General features: G+C 43.3%; 1 protein-coding gene, 1 long non-coding RNA gene and 1 other non-coding gene across 3 annotated transcripts; 2 read left to right on the forward strand and 1 right to left on the reverse strand.

The window, feature by feature from the left end:
* The first annotated feature begins 1,582 nt into the window (after window positions 1-1,582).
* LOC134396908 (uncharacterized) lies at window positions 1,583-5,316 on the forward strand. Its single transcript, XR_010025303.1, has 3 exons — window positions 1,583-1,678; window positions 3,413-3,625; window positions 4,479-5,316. It is a non-coding gene; the product is annotated as an uncharacterized LOC134396908 (long non-coding RNA).
* Window positions 5,317-9,698: 4,382 nt separating this feature from the next.
* Window positions 9,699-17,302, reverse strand: LOC134396027 (butyrophilin subfamily 1 member A1-like). The gene is made up of 4 exons (XM_063122353.1): window positions 17,141-17,302; window positions 13,129-13,218; window positions 11,959-12,042; window positions 9,699-10,520 (listed from the first exon to the last, which is right to left on the reverse strand). Exons 1-4 carry the CDS (start codon window positions 17,211-17,213, stop codon window positions 9,997-9,999), a joined length of 771 nt encoding a protein of 256 aa, XP_062978423.1. The 5' UTR covers window positions 17,214-17,302; the 3' UTR covers window positions 9,699-9,996.
* On the forward strand, window positions 14,462-14,529 carry TRNAT-UGU (transfer RNA threonine (anticodon UGU)). The gene has a single exon. It is a non-coding gene; the product is annotated as a tRNA-Thr (tRNA).
* Window positions 17,303-19,263: the final 1,961 nt, after the last annotated feature.

Here is a 19,263-nt window from a genome sequence, read left to right on the forward strand (position 1 = left end):
GTGTGTTTGGGACTTGTATTAAGCAATTTAACGTGCAATCCTAAGCAAATTTAGATTCTCCCCACCCCCCGGAAGAAAAAGGTACAATGACCAGCATGCCCCAGCCAGCCATTCTGCTGCCCCTTCTTCTGCTGCCCCTTACGCCTGGAACGCTCTTCCAGAACATTTGAGAACTACAAGTTCAATCGCAGCTTTTAAAGCTCAACTAAAAACTTTTCTTTTTCCTAAAGCTTTTAAAACTTGATGTTGTGCAGACTTTATACTGTTAGTTTTACCCTACCCTGTGCCTGCTTACCCTACCCTGTGCCTTTGCCTTCTCTTCCCCTCCTTATTGTTTTACTATGATTTTATTAGATTGTAAGCCTATGCGGCAGAGTCTTGCTATTTACTGTTTTACTCTGTACAGCACCATGTACATTGATGGTGCTATATAAATAATAATAATAATAATAATAATAATAATAATAATAATAATAATAATACCTTTTTCTGTCTAAACATGTGTGGGATTGTGCCCTTAGAAACCCTTTTGATAACCAGCATTACTATATTAGGGAATTAACATAATTAACAAAAGGAGAGCCATGCTGGATCAGACCAAGGGTCCATCCAATTGAGCATTGTTCACACAGTGGCTCGTTTTGGACAACACAATAAGCAATGCGGGGGTGGTGATAAAAGAGTCAACCATCCGTTGTGTTGCTTATTGTTTCATCTGGCGGGGAAGGAGGGGCGGCCAACCAACTCAAGGTGTGCTAATTTCTGGAATTAAGCAATGGAGAAAAACCGGTCTGGACTTGTTCCTTCCCTACTGGATATGGGGAAATTTCCCTGACGTTGTGTTATACATATACCTTGCCATTTTTACTTCTGTTCTCATACACAGTTGTACATGTATATGATAAATGAATAATTGTTCTTTTAATTGTGGATAGCAGTTCACCTTTTGTAATGTAATGGATGTTTCTTTAATGTTCTATTTCTGTTTTAAAGATCTTGAGAACAGCTTACTTACTCAGTAAGATAATTACAGACATCCCTTCCAAATTCATTAGATAACACACCTGCAGAATTCAGTTCTGATTAGGGTCTGTATGCAGCTGCCCGGCCCACAACAATAAGAGCACAATCCTATGGATGTTCAGTCAGAAAAAAATATATCTTACAATTCTTAGCATACCATGGCTTAGATGCTACGTTATACCTAGCATCGAAGCCCTTCTGGGGAGCCAGTTGGTGTATTTGCATTCAAAAGTTTTGGGGGATAGATACATTTCCTTCAACCGCTTGTGTTTTAATGGTTTTGTGTTTAAAGACAGAGCTGTTGGGTTGTTGTTTTCTGCTGGTTAGTCGCGTGTACTTTGTTTCTGGCGTTTTATTTTGCAAAACGCAACCCAAATACTGCGTTGCTTTGCTGTCCAGTCCGATGTTCTATAAGGGGTTAAACTAAGCGAGTCCCTTCCTAGATAGGCTAGGATGATGGTGTGTATGTTTGGGGAACGGGGAGGGAGCGGATAGGTGACATCACTTCCTGCTCCGCCCACCGTGGGAAAGAATTGTTAGAATTTCCCACGGGACAGGCGGAATTTCCGTGTGTTCGATGGAGAAATCTGGTGAATTAAATATGAAAGAAGAGTCGTAAATCTGGGAGGAAGGAGGTGTGCAATGAATGGGGGAGGTCAGAATTTCTGCCCAATTCCCCTTACTTAATGGGGTGGGGAAAGGCAAAGCAGGTGGCAGGAGCTTTGAGCTAGGCCAGGGGTTCTTAACCTGGGGCTTCAGGGGGTCCGTGAAAGTCAAACAAATTTATTCATACTTTGTGTATGCCATACACTGTATGAGACAATCAGTTTTCAATAAAATAAAGTATATTCATTGCATGCATAGTTGTGTTTATGTGCTTATGTGCATTTTTCTAGGGAGAGTGTCCATAGCTTTCACCAGATTTTCAAAGGAGTCCGTGACTCAAAAAAGGTTACAAACCACTGTCTTGCAGTGGGAGGTGCAGGCCAAATGTGGTGGCGGTACTAGGAGGGGGTGGGAAATGATAAATTAAAGTTGACGAGGAAAGCTCCATTTTGAATCTTGGGGAGGGAATGGGGGAGGGGAACTGTATTTATTTACTTGCTTCCTGTGGTTTTAACTGTATGTAGCGGTTGTCATGCAAATAGAATTTTGCCAGCTGGACAGCCATCTGTCAGGGATGCTTTAATGTGGATTCCTGCATTGAGCAGGGGGTTGGACTCGATGGCCTTAGAAGCCCCTTTCAACTCTACTATTCTATGATTCTAAGTGAGACCTGCAACAAAAATGTTGCAGTATGGGCTACTCCTATTCAGTGTGCCAGCCAGCCAGCCAAATATACCCTTCTTAGAGTACTCCATTTCCCCCCTCCATGAATACTCCATTCCAATTTCCCCTCAAAGGTGCTTGTTGTTCAGCAGCCATTGAGCATGTCCAGTCATGTGTTGTTTCTGCTTTTTGTTTGTGTAAGTCTTTTAGCCCCTCCGCCAAAAAATTTTTGTACTTCTGCAAATGTTTGGGTTCCCCTAAGCATACTGATGCTTCTAGGCTGTTTCTCAATGCCCCCATTTCAATTCCATTGCAATGATAGCCCAGCCCCATCTGTAACAAGCTCCTGAATGACTTTGTTATTTTCTCCCCGCAAAAACCACAAGATCCCTATTTCCTCAACACCATTTGTTGTAGGAACATAGGATTCAAGCCAAATACATACAGGAGCCTGGTGTGGTTGAAAGCTATTTTTATTCTGGGACGAAGGAGCGGGGATGGACCAGTTGTAGAGCATATGATCTGAACCCAGTTCGAGACCTGGCAGTAAAAAGGAGTAGGTAGCAATTGATTTTAGTATAGTATTTATTTACAATAAGGAATTTTACACCACCCTTCACTTACAAAACAATGAAAATAAAATAGTCAGCAGGATTAAAACTAACTGTAAATAAGATCTTTGCCTAGTGCCAAAGGACAAATGTGATATTCGTACAACAGTCCTAAGAATGGATTGATTTAAATTTGGTTTTCCTAGCAGCCCAGGAAAAAAGGAGGAAACAATGTGCTTCTGAAATGTTATGTTTTCATTTTGTGTCCTATTTTTAATGGCCCCAACCCTTTTAAGGTTGCAGCCCTACAGGAGTAGGAGTACCTGTGAGTAAGCCCCATTTATTTATTTTATTTAAAATGCTTCATGGCCAGCATTCAGGGCAGAAGCCTTCCCAAGGTAGCTTATAGCAATTATACACAGTGAGACTTGCAACTAAACATGCAGAGGATTGTGCTTGTTCTTCTATCTTTCTGTCACCTTGCTAGAGGATTCGAAATGCTTCCAGCATTTTTGAGATGGGCTGTGATCCCTTTTCTGAAGCCATTCCTTTCGACTTTGTCCCCACAGGTTGTGGCATGCTTGAACCTGAAGGAACATAAGAAGAGCCCTGCTGGAGCAGACCGAGGGTCCATCTAGTCCAGCGCTCTGTTCACACAGTGGCCAGCCAGCCATCGGCCAGGGATGAACAAGCAGGACATGGTGCAACAGTACCCTCCCACCCATGTTCCCCAGCAACTGGTGCACACAGGAAGAGAGATGGCTACCACGCAACTAGTTCAGGTAGGCGGGACGTTTATGGAGAACTGCTGGTGGGTTCGTGCTGCGGAGGGTTAAGCTCAGAAAAAGCACAGGGTGATCAATGCAGAACAAGAAGCGCCTGGCTAAACTACAGATTGAAGACGGCGGCGTCGAAGGCCCACTCAGAATCCTCCCCCAAATCAAATGGGGGTGGGGGTTTCCCAGTAAATTTAGTGGACTAGCATCAGAATCTTGTAGAAATATGCAACACGTGTTGCCACCTCCAGTCTGGCCCCGTTCAGACAACACGCAAAACCATGCTGCTTAACCACAAAATAGTTAACGGAATGCAAGTGAACCATGATGAGGCAGCTGTCAAAGATCTGACATGTATGGCTGAACCAACCCTTTGTTTTTCCTGGTTGGCTTAAGAACAAAAAACGTTCTTAATGATACCTACTTGAACAACATTTTTTTGGGGGGGGGGAAATACCTCAGGATTTTAACCGTTTCTCTTTAAGGCGTAAGGGAGAGAAACTGAATTGGTATTACATATATATTTGTATTATGTGCTGTTACATAAAGGAACGCCAGGCAGTACCCATGAGGTAGTCAGGTGGTCTCCCAACCAGGCTTTGGATAGATTCAGACTTGCTTAGCTACAGTAAGGTTGCTACATCATGTGCCTTTAGACCACACCATGGGAGATATGGGGTTGTATCCAATGTTAGTCTAACTTAAGCCCTATTTATTTCAATGGGTCTGCTCTAAATAGGACTAACATTGGATAGTGCCCATAATGTAAATCGCCTCATGGAAGTGCTGGGGAGGAATGGTATATGTGAAACTATTTAATAAGTAAAAGTAATGTTTTTTCTGCTCTTCATTCCGACAGATGACTTGGGGAAAATGTTTTCATGTCCAGAATGTGGGAAGATTTTTAACAAGAAAGCCAACATGTGGAGCCACCAGAAGAGGCACACGGCAGAGAGGCCCTTTGGGTGCCAGGACTGTGGGAAAACATTCAAAAATAAAGGGGACCTGGTGACACATCAGAACACCCACACGGGGGAGAAGCCCCACAAGTGCTTTGAATGTGGGAAAAGGTTTAGCACCATTAGAGTCCTCTCCCGACATCACAGAATTCACACCGGAGAAAAACCCTATACTTGCCCCACGTGTGGGAAACAATTCAACTTAAAAGGAAACCTTGATCGTTATCAAAGAATCCATGTTGAATAGACAAGAGGGTCTTTTAGAGAAACTCGCTCTTGGTGCCCAGAGTAAACTGTGGTAGAAAAAGTTTTGCAAGAAAATAACAGTTTCTTTTTTGCGGAATGATTCTTTTTATTAAGAACCTAAGTTCAATTTCAAGCTGGAGTTATCCATGCTTAGGGCAGTGGTTTTCATACTGAGATCTAGGGATGCTTGAGGATTCCTCAAGGCAAAGATCAGTGATGGTAAGCATTTGGGGAAAGGCTGAGCACACACTTTGTATGCAGGAGGTGCTGGATCCAGTTCCTGGTATCCCCAACTAACAGGATTGGATACCAAGTGATGGGGGAAAGACCATCTCTGCTGGAGAGGCACTAAAAGTCAGAGTAGACCAGGGATGGGCAGGAGATATATCTAGATTTCCTGGAATATCTCTGGGTGATTTGCTGTAGATCAGCAAAGATTCCTGACTCAAAAGTTGTTTAACAAAAGCAGCACTAAACTAACTCCACTTCCATCCCCTGCCACCATAAACTGTACTGCTGAAATGAAGAAAACTTGGTATTACCAGGAATGGATTTCGTGTGTGAACACCATTTGCAACTCAGAACAAATTCCTGGGCTCTGAATTCTTTCATTCTTATGGCTGCTTTCAGACAACACAATACTTAACGGTGGAGTAATAATCAACTTGACAGTTGTTTATTTAGGCAGTACACCTCACACAACATGATAATAATCAACAGTGGTGTGGATTAGGATCAGCGTTGAGTTGACTATTAGTCCACACTGAGTTGGCTCACTCATCCCCCACCCTCTCTTCCCCCTCAGTCCTCCCACTAGTATCCCATCAGCCATTGCTGCCAAAAATCTGTCCTGCCAGCTGGACTAAAGTGACAGTCACCGCTTTGACCACTCTTGCCTTGCAACTCTGTGGCTGACGAAATAACCAATAGTGCCCTCCAAACAACACGATAACCAATGGTGGTTCAAATAGCCAATTCTGCAAAGCATTGGCTATTTGCATTGGTTATTTTGGCCAAATAACCAACCGTTGGTTTAAGAAACTCCTTCCATACAACATGATGAATGGGTTCAGACGACACAATAGTCAGTGGTTGATTAAATAGATAATCATGCGCTTCCTGGGGCAGGCACATGCCCTCCTTGGGTGGGGTGCTGCCAATCATGCCACCTGACATGTTCCTGTGGAGAGAAAGTGCTGGGGGCGGGGGATGCTAGGAATTCCTACCGCTGCTTGAAAGTGGCAGGAGCTCTTAGCATCCCCCGTTGCCAGCCGCCACCACTCCGCCCTCAGCATAGCAACAAATGGGGAAGCAGGTGTTAGTATGGTGGTAGTTGAAGTCCAGAACATCTGGATATCTACTTTCTGCCTACTCCTGATATTTTATTCATTTATTTATTTATTGCATTTCTATACCGCCCAATAGCCGAAGTACTCAAGATACAGAGTGTAAGTCAGAGTTCCTGAACCTTTTTGGATCCATGGGCACAATTGGGAATTTGAGAAACGGCTGTGGGCGCCACCACAAAATGGCCTATCCAGTAGAATTTTAGGATGTTTTAACAATGTATATTATGTTCTTAATTCAGTGTTATGTATTTTATATTTATTATTGTTCCCTACCTTGATCAAAATGGAGAGGCAGCTCTCTCTCTCTCTCTCTCTCTCTCTCTCTCTCTCTCTCTCTCTCTCTCTCTCTCTCTCTCTCTCCAGTCTCAAACCCCCAGACAAACAGGTGAACCTCAAAAAGTGCTGAAGAGAAATTTCTCCTGCATTTGTACTCCAATTTTATAATAGCCCCCACCCCACCCCGTGTTTCGTGTATACTGTTCGATTCATCAGAAACAGTCATTTCTTGAATCATTTCTGTACAATTTGCTCTTACAATGAATGAATGAGGGCTGGCAGTTTCAGTTCCTCACAGCAGGGGAATGGGACCAATTCTGCTCCCTGCCTCCCCCCCCCCCCATGCATGTACACAGAGAGACCAGAGACGGATGGAACCCAATGGATCCTTGAATGATCTGGAGGATTTTCCAGTGGACACATGTGCCAGGGCCCTGTCTGGTCCTACTTTGGAATGGTGAGATGAACCAGGCCACTGATGCGATCACTCCTGAGTATCTGGCACTGTGGAACCTGCTCAGCTGCTTGGTATTTCAGGGAACTGAGGAGGATGAAACAAGCTTAAAGATGGCTTAGAGCACAGGGGGTGGAAATCGTTGGCCAAACAAATATTGTCTTTTGGGGGGAAGGTTCTCAACAGGGTCGTGACAGGGCAGTCATACCCTTGAATGGTGTTGATTGCAGTGTGCCATGCTTCCAGATGCTTAAAAGGATATGGACAGGAATCCCCTTTCCCCCACAATCACAAACCAGCAACCTAGTATTAACTTCAACTCCCAGAAGCCCTTGCCAGCATGGCCAGTGGTCAGGAGTGCGGTGAGCTGCGGTTCAAAACATCTGGAGAACCACTTTTGAGATGGGGAACCCATTCCCATTCCATCCAATTCAGCTTGTTTCTCTTCCCTGAGCAAGCGTGTCTGTAACTCACCTGACTGCAGCTATATGGACAGACACCATTCAGAAACAGATGTATGATTGCCAGCTGAGTGTTCTGGGATTGAAGAATTCTTATGGATTGTGGTCCCTGAGACACCTCTCAAGCCAAGCAACTCAAAGTGGTATAAAATCTTCATTTATTTCTCAAACAGTATTAGAAAATAACAAATCTTTGAATTAATAAACAAGCAAAACAAATTACTACATACAATGCAATTAGGATGATTAAAGCATAATGGAAATAGCGGATAGCATATTTCTTATTAAAATTAAAGTTCTCTATTCCTTTCAACCAACAAAGCAGTCCTCATTAAGGTCTTTTATTACTTAAATGGCAGGCATGGTTGGCAGAGCTTATGTAATCATGTTTGGTAGGCTTCTCCTTGTCCCAGGACCTCTTTTCCAAACAGATCAAACGTTTGCCTTTTATAACCTCTATATGGATGACCTCATCTTAAGTTTTGACCTGGTCATACTACTCCTCTTAGTTCTACTATTGAACTCTAATAAGAGTTTTAGCTCTCTTATCTTAAACACAGATCTGTGTACCTTGACTTTTTCGGACTTAGTTTAGCTTAGCTCTTTCACACTGTGAGTCCTGGCTCCACTGCACCACTTTGAACCCCCTTTCTTTACCTCAGTAGGCTTGTTAAAGCCACCATGTTATAAAATGGCTGGAATATTGGACTTGGACTAAGGAGACCTGGGTTTAAATCCCCATTCAGTCACAAAGCTCATTAAATGACCATCCTCTCAACCTAACCTACCTCACAAGTGGTTCCAAGATAAAATGTGGTAAATGCAACTATGTCAACCTGAGTGGCTTTCAGTAAGGGTGAGGTGAAAATATTTCCAAGGGTAAAATGAGCCTCAGCTTCATGGTTAAGATCATTTTAGAAGGGAAAAAACCCTGAAGGCAAGAGGTGGAACCAAAGATAGAAAATATTTAATGGATCAAGGCAGGGAAAAACATAAAATACAAAAACGTTATAAAATACATAAAACTAATACAGCATTAAAATAAGTCAGAATTCTTAAAATTTGACTGGGTAGGCTTGCTGGAAGAGATCAGTCTTTATTTTTTATATATATTCAGAAAGATTGTTGAGTTGGCGAATCTTTCCCGGCAAGCCATTCCACAGTCTGGGAGTGGTGGAAGAAAAGGTCCTCTGGGTAACAGTTGTCAACCTAGTTTTGCCTGGCTGAAGTAAATTCTTCCCAGAGGTTCTGAGTGTGCGGGGCGGATTGGACAGGAGAAGGCAATCCCACAGATAACCTGGACCCAAACCATGTAGGGCTTTAAAGGTAATAACCAACACTTTATACTTCGTCTGGAAACTAATTGACAGCCAGTGAAGTGATTTTAAAATTGGTGTAATATGGTCACGCCTAGGTGTACCAGTGACCAACCTGGCTGCCATATTTTGCACTACTTGAAGTTTCCGGGCTAGGCACAAAAGTAGCCCTATGTAGAGCGCATTGCAGAAGTCGAACCTCGAAGTTACCAGTGCATGCACTACCATCTTTAGGTCTTCCAACTCTAGGAAGGGGTGCAGCTGGCGTATCAGCCAAAGCTGACAGTAGGCACTCCTGGATGTCGCATCTATCTGAACTGTCGTTTGGCGCGACGGATCCAGGAGCACCCCCAAGCTGCGAACGCAGTCTTTCAGGGGGAATGTAACCCCATCCAGAACTGGTTGACACACCTCCAAACCCAGGTTAGGGCCTTTGACGGTAAGCACCTCCGTCTTGTCTGGATTCAGCTTCAGTTTGTTTTTCCTCATCCAGCCCATTACTGCCTCCAAGCATTCATTCAGAGGAGACACACTATCCTTAGCTGACGCTGTTGTCGAAGGCATAGAGAAGTATATTTGGGTGTCATCAGCATACTGATAGCACCCCGCCCCATGCCTCCAGATGATCTCTCCCAGCGGTTTCATGTAAATATTAAATAGCATTGGGGAAAGGATGGCACCTTGCTGTACACCACACAGCAGCTCCTTCTTTGAGGAGCAGCTATCCCCAAGCATCACCATCTGATGCTACCTGAGAGGTAGGACCGCAACCACTGAAGTGCATTTAAGGCTTTTGGTTAAGCAGCAGGCTTTAACGTGTCTTGTGCAATGTGTTTTGCTACAGTTTTACTAACCACAGAGCCTGAAATGTTGTCTAAACATGCCCTTAAGATTTCTATCTTAGTGCTCAAGGCAGGATAGAGAATTAGCACAGTATGCTGATGTTTCCTGGTTCCAATACCTCACACTCTCCAGTTATGCAAAACACCTCACTTTTGCAGAATGACTTTCAACACAAGAAGATCCTGTTTGTAACTATGGAAACGAACTAACCTCCCACAAAGTCCAGGCCTCTATTTTGGGGGAGGCTGTGGTGGCAAGTCTTTCTACAAAGAGGCAGGTCGGAGGAGTCCTCCAGGATCACAGAGCTTAGGATGGCAACTTGGTGCCCTACAGATGTTTTGGATTACAACTCCCATAAGCTCCAGCCACCATAGCCAGGGTTTGTGAGAACTGTAGTCCACAATATCTGAAGGGCAAGAAGTTGCCTTCTCCTGGCCCTAGAGACGAATCATTTTTGTTTCGATGCTAGTGCCTCAGGGGTGCAATATAAGTTCAGTATTTTCCCACACACGGAACCAGGGATAGACCATTTCCCCAGAAAATGAAACTGGATGGAAAGTGTAGATTGAAAGCTTAGTTTCAGCATTGAAAAATTCCACCAGCCCTTGGGTGTAATCTAGAAACACGCGAATCCTCCGGGGCTTCTTGTCAAAACGAAGTGGTGTGTGATGCGGAGAGGTGAAAGCCATGTAGTTCCCTGTTCCCCAATATTCTCCCACCCCCCAGATGCCTTCCTTGGTGCTAAAGTCAGTCGGTCCTTTTCTCCTCACAGACTGCTTGGCAACCCCCACAGCCCACTCCCCGTTGCCCTTCACTTCAGCCTCCCAGCAGTGTTTCCCTGAGTTGAATCCCTTCTGGCCCAGCACCCAAAGACGCGTATCGAATCTCTTGGTGTCGTTGGGGAGGTTCTGTTCCGTATCTCCCCATCTGACGCTTTTCTGATCCTGAGAGATGGCAAGCCGTCGATGAGCCGTGTCTCGATCCAGAGTCACATAGTCTGCTGGAGGAAAAGAAGATGGCAGGTTGATGATGATGATGATAAGAATAATAAATTTATTTATTTTTTAACCCCTCTCCCTCTGGATCGAGGCAGGGAACTGCATTTAATACAAAAATACCATATAAATCAGATGCATAAGACGATAAAATGTAATAACTTAAAATTCATCTGGGTAGGCCTGCAGGAAGCGACTAGTCTTTATAGCTGCCTTAAACTCAGAGGGCACATTCAGAAGAACCCTTAAACCATGGCTTTAACCAGGATGATTAAGGCTTTTTGCTTTATTCACCATGGTTAAAGTCATGGTTTAAGATGTCTTCTGAACACAACCCGGCTTTCTGGCTTAACCACCATGGTTAAAGCCATGGTTTAAGGTGTCTTCTGAATGGGGCCATTGAGAGCATTAAGTTGACGATTCTCTCCCAGCAGGCCATTCCACAGTCTGGGAGCAGCCGAAGAGATGATAATGGTAGACTCCTCCTCTAGAGGAGAGATTGGTGGCTCACAAAGTGACAGAATCAGTAATAGGTGGTAAGGTTCTTGTGTTTTCTAGATGTGGACAATCTGTTCCCCCCCCCCCCCAGCCAAAGGTGATGTCAAGGGTACGCACATGGTTGGGCATCTGGGGGCCTGCTGAGAGTTGCTCCTCCTATTCACCATTACAATGTTTGTTCACCTGATTCTCGCTCTGACCCAGACAGTGGTGGTGGTGAGAAAGAAGATCAGTAGATGCCCCTGCCTACTTGGTTACTCATTCTCTGTCCGGCAAGCAAGCAAGTGATAGTAACCATGAGAAAGAGGATGAGGAGCAAAATGACCTGGTGACCACGGCAGTGAGAAGGTACACCTACTCAGGAAGGTGTGTTTCCCAAGCTACTCCAAAATCTGGCATCAGCGCTGCTTCTAGCTGTTGCTAGATTCCAACTTCATTTGAATGTCTAGATTTTAATAGTTTTGCAGTGTATGTTGAATGTATAGAAAGCATAGGAAGCAGTCTCTAATATGGGTCTACTGTACCTTAGCTTGAACTTCTAAAATAGTACCTTGTGGCCTTCCGGATGTTATTGGACTCCAGCTCCCATCAGCCCCATCCAGCATTGTGCATGATCGGGGATGAGGGAAACTGTAGTCCAGCAACATCTGGAGGGTCACAGGTATCCAACCCCTGTTAGATCTTGAGGAGACACCTCCATCTTTGAGGGTCACACAAAGGATTATTTATATTTTATTTTTTTGCTGATGCAGCTTTTCCTACCACAGGGCTGCAGTAAACAATGAATCCAGCTTTATCTGCTGTTTCCATTGGCTTTATACCCTCCAACGTTTTGCAGATAAAAATTGGGGTGCCCTTGTAATACCCTAATTCTTGTTTCAAACTTTATTGTTGCAGGCCGTGAATTCAAGGAGCTGATAAACAGAAGGAGTTTAAAATTACCTGTTGAATTGCCTGGGACCCATCCACAGGAATTGGGTGATTTCAATGGGCAGGAACCATCTTCCACATTTCCATTCCGGAAAACTTAAAAAAAATATATACCTCAGGTTAGTGCAAGCCCATAGCCAGTTTAAAAGTTTTGGAGGTGGGGGTTGCCTAAAAAGTAAGACCATTCATCTGACTTGCTGCAGGCATTTTAAAGGCAAAAACAAGAAACTGGTTTTTAATTGTTTGTTTATTTAAAAAAAATGGGGGCAGAGAAAACTTAGAGGGGCAGCCACCCCCAGTCCACCCCTGGCTATTGGATCTGCCCCACTACTGGATCCACCCCTGATACTCGTAAGCTTCCAGCCTCAGAAGTTTACGCGTATCCAGTGCAAAGTGGGAGGTGTGGCAGAGGTAATCTTCGCCACCGCCATGCCTCCCATTCTGCAATTTAGCTAGATGGGCTTTTTCGCCCGTCTAGCTGTGGCGTCAGGCAAGGAGAGAGAAGGAGGTTGGGAAGGTCTGTCTGGGGATTCAGCATAAGCCATCCCTTCACCTCTCCTCCCTGCCCACCAGGATACATCCTTGCCCTTCCTTTCGAGATCGTCTTTGTGACTTTGGAGAGGTAGCCAGCAGAATTCTCTCCATGGCGTTAAGATGATTAAAGCATAACGGAAATAGTGAATAGCATATTTCTTATTAAAATTAAAGTTCTCTATTCCCAAGACCTCGTACTTCTGAGTCCAAGATCAGAGTGCTGTCTTTAACCTTGGATCCAAGGATTCGAAGTATCCTATGCCCCCACCCCAGACTCTGTCTAGCAGCCGTGGGATTGCTCTCTTAGTGTTTTGCAAAATCAGATATTAAAATACAACATCATAATTATTACAGATAAACACAACAATTAATAAACAAACAGGCATCAATTCCTTAAAATGGGGTTATTAGAATGCTGCTGCCACTCTTTTTTCTCCTCCCCACTTCACCAATTTCACATCCAGAAATGTCATAGATGGAGCTTTTCTGACATGGGGATAATTCAACAAGTGAAGCGTCATCTTCTATATTTTGCTATATTTCACCTGTAAATGACATGGGAGCAGCGCCAGGGAAATATGTAGCAATTCTCAACATCTTAAACTATGTGGCAACATGGAAACATCTTCGAATACAGTAGAAACCTACCTAGTAGAAGTGTGATTAGGACCACGTTCAGAACAATGCTTCCTGCCAGCAAAACTCCCAGGGTGATTTTCCAGCATTTTGAATGAGCATCTGTGAAATTTAAGTTGAATCATGAAATCACAGCTGTAGTTGCTTTGAGTTTACGAAAAGTACAAGTCAGACCTGCAACAAAATATTGCAGTGTGGAGCACTCCTCCTCAGGGTTACAGTTGGCTGTGCCTTTTTCCAGGATATAGCATTGCATTTAAACAATGGGTCCCAACTTCGGGCATTTTTTAAAAAATTATTTATTGCATTTTTATACCGCCCAATAGCCGAAGCTCCCTGGGCAGTTCACAAAAACTAAAACCATTCAAAGTATAAAACAAACAGTATAAAAACATGATATAAAATACACATTAAAAACATACCATACATGATTAAAACATCTTTAAAACATCCTTAAAACATTCTAAAATTTCACTGGATAGGCCTGCCAGAATAGATCAGTCTTTATTGCGTTTTTAAATTCTAAAAGACTGTCAAGTTGACGAATCTCCTCCGGCAGGCCATTCCACAGTCTGGGATGTGTGGCATCTGTTCAGACAGCACGTTAAGCCATGATTAGGCCCCTAACCCTTTTGTAGCAAATGGTTATTGAGTGTCTTTTAAACGATGCTTAGGTAGCCACCATGGTTAGGAATAGTTCACACAACATGCTGCTAAGCCATGGTTCACATAACACACCGAGCCATAATGTTTAGCTCAAAATGCTTAACCGCTGTGGCTTAGCGTGTCATCTGAAGAGGGCCAGCCATTCACCAGCATTCTGTGGCTTGTAATTAATTGCAATTAACCACATGCAGCTCCATCTTACTATTCCTTGTATTGCTTATATTATTGTTGTTATTGTATTTAGCAGTATATTTAAATGATTTTTGAATATTTATATGTAAACCACTTAGAGATTTTACTACATCCATTAGTATATAAGTATTATTAATTAATTAATTATTGCTGAGATGGGGGGAGCAATCTGTAGTAGGAATGGGGGGGGGGAAACGTGTGTGAGGGCGAGATGTCCACCTCTGTTAAAATGGCTCATAGTTGTTTATTCTAAATAACTTGGCTCATTTGCTACTTTCATTACTTTTTTCTGGTAATACTCCCCCTCCCACCATCCTGAACATTACTAATTGTTTTAGATATTTCTCTATATACCGTTAAACTTTGGGTTCATAGAAGTGTCAGGTATGCAGGACCGGCCCAAGACATTTTGCTGCCTAGGCAGAGAACAAGCCGGCACCTCCTTCATTCCGTATACAAAATCTGAATGGATTGGCAGTTGGATCTTGCATGGCTCAGTGGTAGAGCATCTGCTTTGTGTGCAGAAGGTCCCAGGTTTGATCCCTGGCATCTCCAGGTGGCGCAGGAAAAACTCCCGCCTGAAATCCTAGAGAGCCATTGCTGCCAGTCAGTGTTGACAGTACCAGGGTAGATGGACCAATGGTCTGACTCACTATAAGGCAACTTCCTATGTTCCTGTTCCCGAAATAACGCACGAGGTATTTGCCCAGACCCCGCAGTGAGGAAGTGCACTACAGTGACACAATTCCTGTTTGTAAAATAGGTCACGCTTACTTTTTTTTAAAAAAAGTTAGCGTGACATACTTTAAAAATAAGTTCCCAGAGCGTTGTGTCGTTGTGATGTACTTCCTTACCACAGCATGTGCTCATGGAGTGTAATCAGCATGATGTTGTCCCTTTACCGTTGCTTACAGTATATGATTATTATTTTATTTATTACATTTATATATCACCCCATAGCCGAAGCTCTCTGGGCAGTTTTTAAGCATCTTGCTTAAAAACTGAGGTGCAACCAATTGTTGAAGATTAGGCTGCATGCTGTTTTAGTTATAAATTGGACTTGGAACAAAGTGTGGAGCGCTCCTGTTAGGGACTACAACCACTCATGCCCTGTTTCAGGATACTCCATTACATTTCCTTCTCTCCCCGCCAGTTTTCTGGTTGGTCCGTCCCCCAACAGTCAGCAAGCATTCCACAGACACTGGACGTAATCAGTTCTCATCCGTCTGTTTGTGGGGTCCCCCTCCTTAGGTGTGTGTGTGAAAAATAGTGCTTTTACACTTGTGTAAACTTCGGGATTCCCTCAAGCCTGATGATAGCCTGCCTCTTGCATATGAATGGTACCATTCTGGCTACATACGGATCTACACTTATAGAATGTTGTGATTAGTATATGGCAGGGAACTGGTGGTCCTCCAGATGTTTTGGCAGAGAACTCTATCATCCCTCACCAATGGCTATGCTTGCTAGGGCTAATGGGAGTTGTAGGCCCAAACATCTGGAGAGCCACAAGTTGCCTCCCCCTCCCCCGGCATATACAATATATACAGGATAAAGTTTCTTATTGAACTGTTTTCATCTCATTCATTATATTTCTGTACCACCCCATCACCGAAGCTTTCTGGACAGTTCACAAAGATTAAAAACAAAGAGGAAAAACCATTTACATAAAACCAAATAAAGAGACAGCGCACACAGAGACAACACATACCTAAAAACAATTTTTAAGCAAGCAACCAAAGACAGTCTAGAATCCAGTGAAAAACTGATTAAATGCTGCCAAATGCCTGAGAGAAGAGGCCAGTTTTAACCTGCTGCTGAAAAGATAACAATGTTGGCGCCCAGCGGGCCTCATCAGGGAGATCTTTCCATAAATTATGGGCCACCCCTGAGAAGGCTCTCTCTCTCTTGTTGCCACCCTCCCAGTCTCCCTTAGAGGAGGCACCTTGGGGAGGTTCTTGGATGCTGAATGAAGTGTTCATGCTGGGAGAGGCACTCCATCTGGTATTGTGGTTCTGGGCTGTGCAATATTCATTATTCTGTTATATTGTTCCTATGATCATAGTATTAATAGCTGCTTTGAGTGGCCTGTTTCCATCCTCTAGCCTTGAATAGCGGTTTGTGGAGTTAGGAGAAGCGGTAAAATGGAACTTGGAAATACATTCTCTTCTTCCAATGCCTAAGTCCAGCAAAGGCACAGCTGGGCTTCAGTAGTTGAAGGAAGAGCAAGCCATCCTTGCAGGTGCCTGCCTGATCTTACACTGATGGTCCCTCCCAGCTCCACAAACACCTTTGGTCTGAGTCGAGTGGCTTTTTTGCAATACTGGTGCAGTCCAGCTTTGCGTAGCATCCCAGGATGGTTGTACGCCTGTTGAAATGAACTCGGGTGGTTGTAGGCCCACCTGAAAAGATGTAGGATGACATCCAACCCCAATCCGGGCACTGGAAACCCGTAGAAACAAGCCAGGCTTGCCCACTGTGGTCCATCCTGTTGGCCATTTTATTTCCCAATTCCCCCTTCATTGGCTGGTTTCCTGTCACAAAAGTTGCTAGGTTCTGTTGCAAGCATCTCCACTTGAGAAATGGGAACCCAGGTAGCACAGCTGGGGAAAAGTCACTACCTGAGACATTGGGAAGCCACTGCTACTCTAATTATTTTATTTTATTTTATTTTATTTAGAGAGTACTGGGTTGATGGATCAACACTCTGACTCCAGAATAAAACAGCTCCCGAAATATGTGAAGTTTAATTCTTGTCCCACTCTTCCTTCAAAGATCTCAGGCCAGCATGCTTTGTTTCTGCCTTTTAAACTCACAACAGCCCTGTGAGGTAGATTTGCTTGAAAGAGAATGGCTGCCCAGGGTGAGCTTTCCAGTTAAGCAGGGATTTGAATCTTTCCCCAGTCTTAATCCAACTTGCGGCCATCCAGATGTTTTGGCCGACAACTCCCACCAGCCCTAGCCAGTATAGCCAAGGGTTAGGGATCATGGGAGTTGTAGGCCAAAACATCTGGAGGGACACAAGTTGCCCACCCCTGGCTCTAACCCAGCACTCTTCACCTCTACGCTATGCTGACTCCCCTCATGATAGCAACAACTTCATTAGGAAATGTATTATTCAAGTATCCATAAACATCCAGCTAAACCTAACAATTCCAGTCAATACCTTGTGCCTTTGGGGGAAGAGGTAAGGTCCTCCTTGAAATGTCTATTGACATATATCCCTCTGCATCCTCCATTTTCTGGGATCTTTCTTCAGGGTTGCCTTCAAATAAATCTAGAGAGAAGCTGGCTTCATGAGAGAGCTAGATGTTGTGTCTTTGGAAGAGGAAACATAAACGCTTTTGAGACTACTCAAGCCACAGGGGGAAAAATACGCAAATGTCAGGGCAAGCCCTTTCCCTCCAATCCAGTGTAACTGGTTGTTCCTCAATTGCCAATGGAGTCATTCAAAACCAGCCTCATGAGATACGTTGAGCAATGCAACTGTTGTGACCATATCACTTACACAAGAACCACATCATACAGATCTGCTAAGCAGAACCAAGGAAGTCTTTGGATGCCAGAAAGCAATACAACAGCACATCTGTTCTCGTATTGTTCGATCAAATCGTTTCCAATATTCCCATTTACTGCAGATGGCCCCAATTTTCTCTTACTTGTTCCATAGCAAAGTGATGTTTTGAAAATGCTTCTGAAATGTTGTGTTGGTGTGAGTTACGAGAGCTGCCAACGGATGTGGCCTATTCTTGAAGAAAGGAATTTCAAAGATGTGAAATTGCTGAAACGTCATCAAGAGCTTCGCTTACATTTCTGTGATTTGAATGGGGATAAATTTTCTCTCTCTCTCTCTCTCTCACCTTACATTTATTTATTTTTATTTATTGCATTTGTATACTGCCTCATAGCCGAAGTTCACATAAGATAATTGGCATAATTCACATATGTTAACTGGCTCACCATCGCAATGATGCCTGTATAACAGCCAACAATGTTTGTGAAAGGTAAGGACTTTCTGCATTTCATTTCCCTCTATCAATACAGCTTACATCTCCCCTGCCCTCCCAGCGTGAGTCTATAGATCTACCAATCTGAGAGGAATACTTCACGCATTTGATGAAGTGTCCACAAAGAGCTTATGCCGAAATAGATGTTAGGCTTTAAGACACCACAAGGGTCTTTGTTGTTGTTATTATTAACAGTGGTCATTTATAGTGTAGCCAAAAACGTCCTGGCACTAGTTAAGCCAATTATGTACTGTGATAATCTGTTTTTCTGATTCAAGCCTCTGCAATAGAATTTTATCCTTGCGCTTTTTATACTGTATTTCGTAATTGTGTTTTAAACTGTTGGGTGTTTTACTGTGGTTTTAATTTTTGTGAACTGCCCAGAGAGCTTTGGCTATTGGGCGGTATAAAAATGTAATAAATAAATAAATAAAATAAATAAATAAATTAAACCTGTTGATGAATTCTAACTCAGCAGTCTCTCCTTCTAATCTCCCGTTTAAGCTCCTTTACTCCACAATAGCCACTTTAAGGTCAGTGACAGGGTATCCTATTCTTTCAATAGTTTCTGAAGATTGTAATTTCTCATGTCAGATTTCTGTCCATTTATTCTTTTCCAAACGGATTGGCCTGTTTGCCCAAGGCAAAATGCAGAGGAGCATTGCTGACAGAAGATGGCATATTTATTTATTTATTACATTTATATATCGCCCCATAGCCAAAGCTCTCTGGGTGCTTTACAGAAGTAAAAAACAGTGAACATTAAAAAGTATACAAATTTTTAAACCATCAAAAGCATAAAAACAACAAGAAGATGGCATATATCACATTGGAAGATGAGTGAATGAAGGAGCCCCTAATGTTGTGGGTGACATTATTAGGTGCTCTAGTTAGTGCTTCCAGAGTAGATGAGGATAGAGCTGGTTTGTTGCAGCTAGTTACTGACTTGGTAATGGTGGCAAATTGTGGGTTAATTAACCCAACAATTAGTAGTTAGGTTAACTGTGGGTTGTTTAGCCCATGATTAACCTATAGTGTCTGGGTTTGGACATCACTTAGCAACCCTAATTGGCCCAATTAGAGGTTGAATATTCAAAATGGCCATGCAATGTACCCGGCAAACACCAAGGTAAATTCTGGGTTAATTATCCCACAATTTGCCACTATTACCTCTTCGTAGTTTCCAGGTTTGGACATCAAGTAGCATCCGGCCCACCCGATCAGCCTGCTCAGGGGTTAAATATTTAAAAAGATTGTGGAATGCACCTGGTGCATAATTAAC

The sequence above is a fragment of the Elgaria multicarinata genome, chromosome 3 (assembly GCF_023053635.1).
Source record: "Elgaria multicarinata webbii isolate HBS135686 ecotype San Diego chromosome 3, rElgMul1.1.pri, whole genome shotgun sequence".
Lineage (NCBI taxonomy): Eukaryota > Metazoa > Chordata > Lepidosauria > Squamata > Anguidae > Elgaria > Elgaria multicarinata.

Bases quoted from the DNA above. Each gene is read 5' to 3' on its own strand.
- LOC134396027 (XM_063122353.1), bottom strand. From the start codon at position 17,213: ATGGAGGATGCAGAGGGATATATGTCAATAGACATTTCAAGGAGGACC. The intron at 13,219-17,140 runs GTATTGACTGGA...TAAATTTCACAG, and splicing joins TCTTCCCCCAAAGGCACAAG to ATGCTCATTCAAAATGCTGG. The intron at 12,043-13,128 runs GTAGGTTTCTAC...ATTTTTTTTAAG, and splicing joins CCTAATCACACTTCTACTAG to TTTTCCGGAATGGAAATGTG.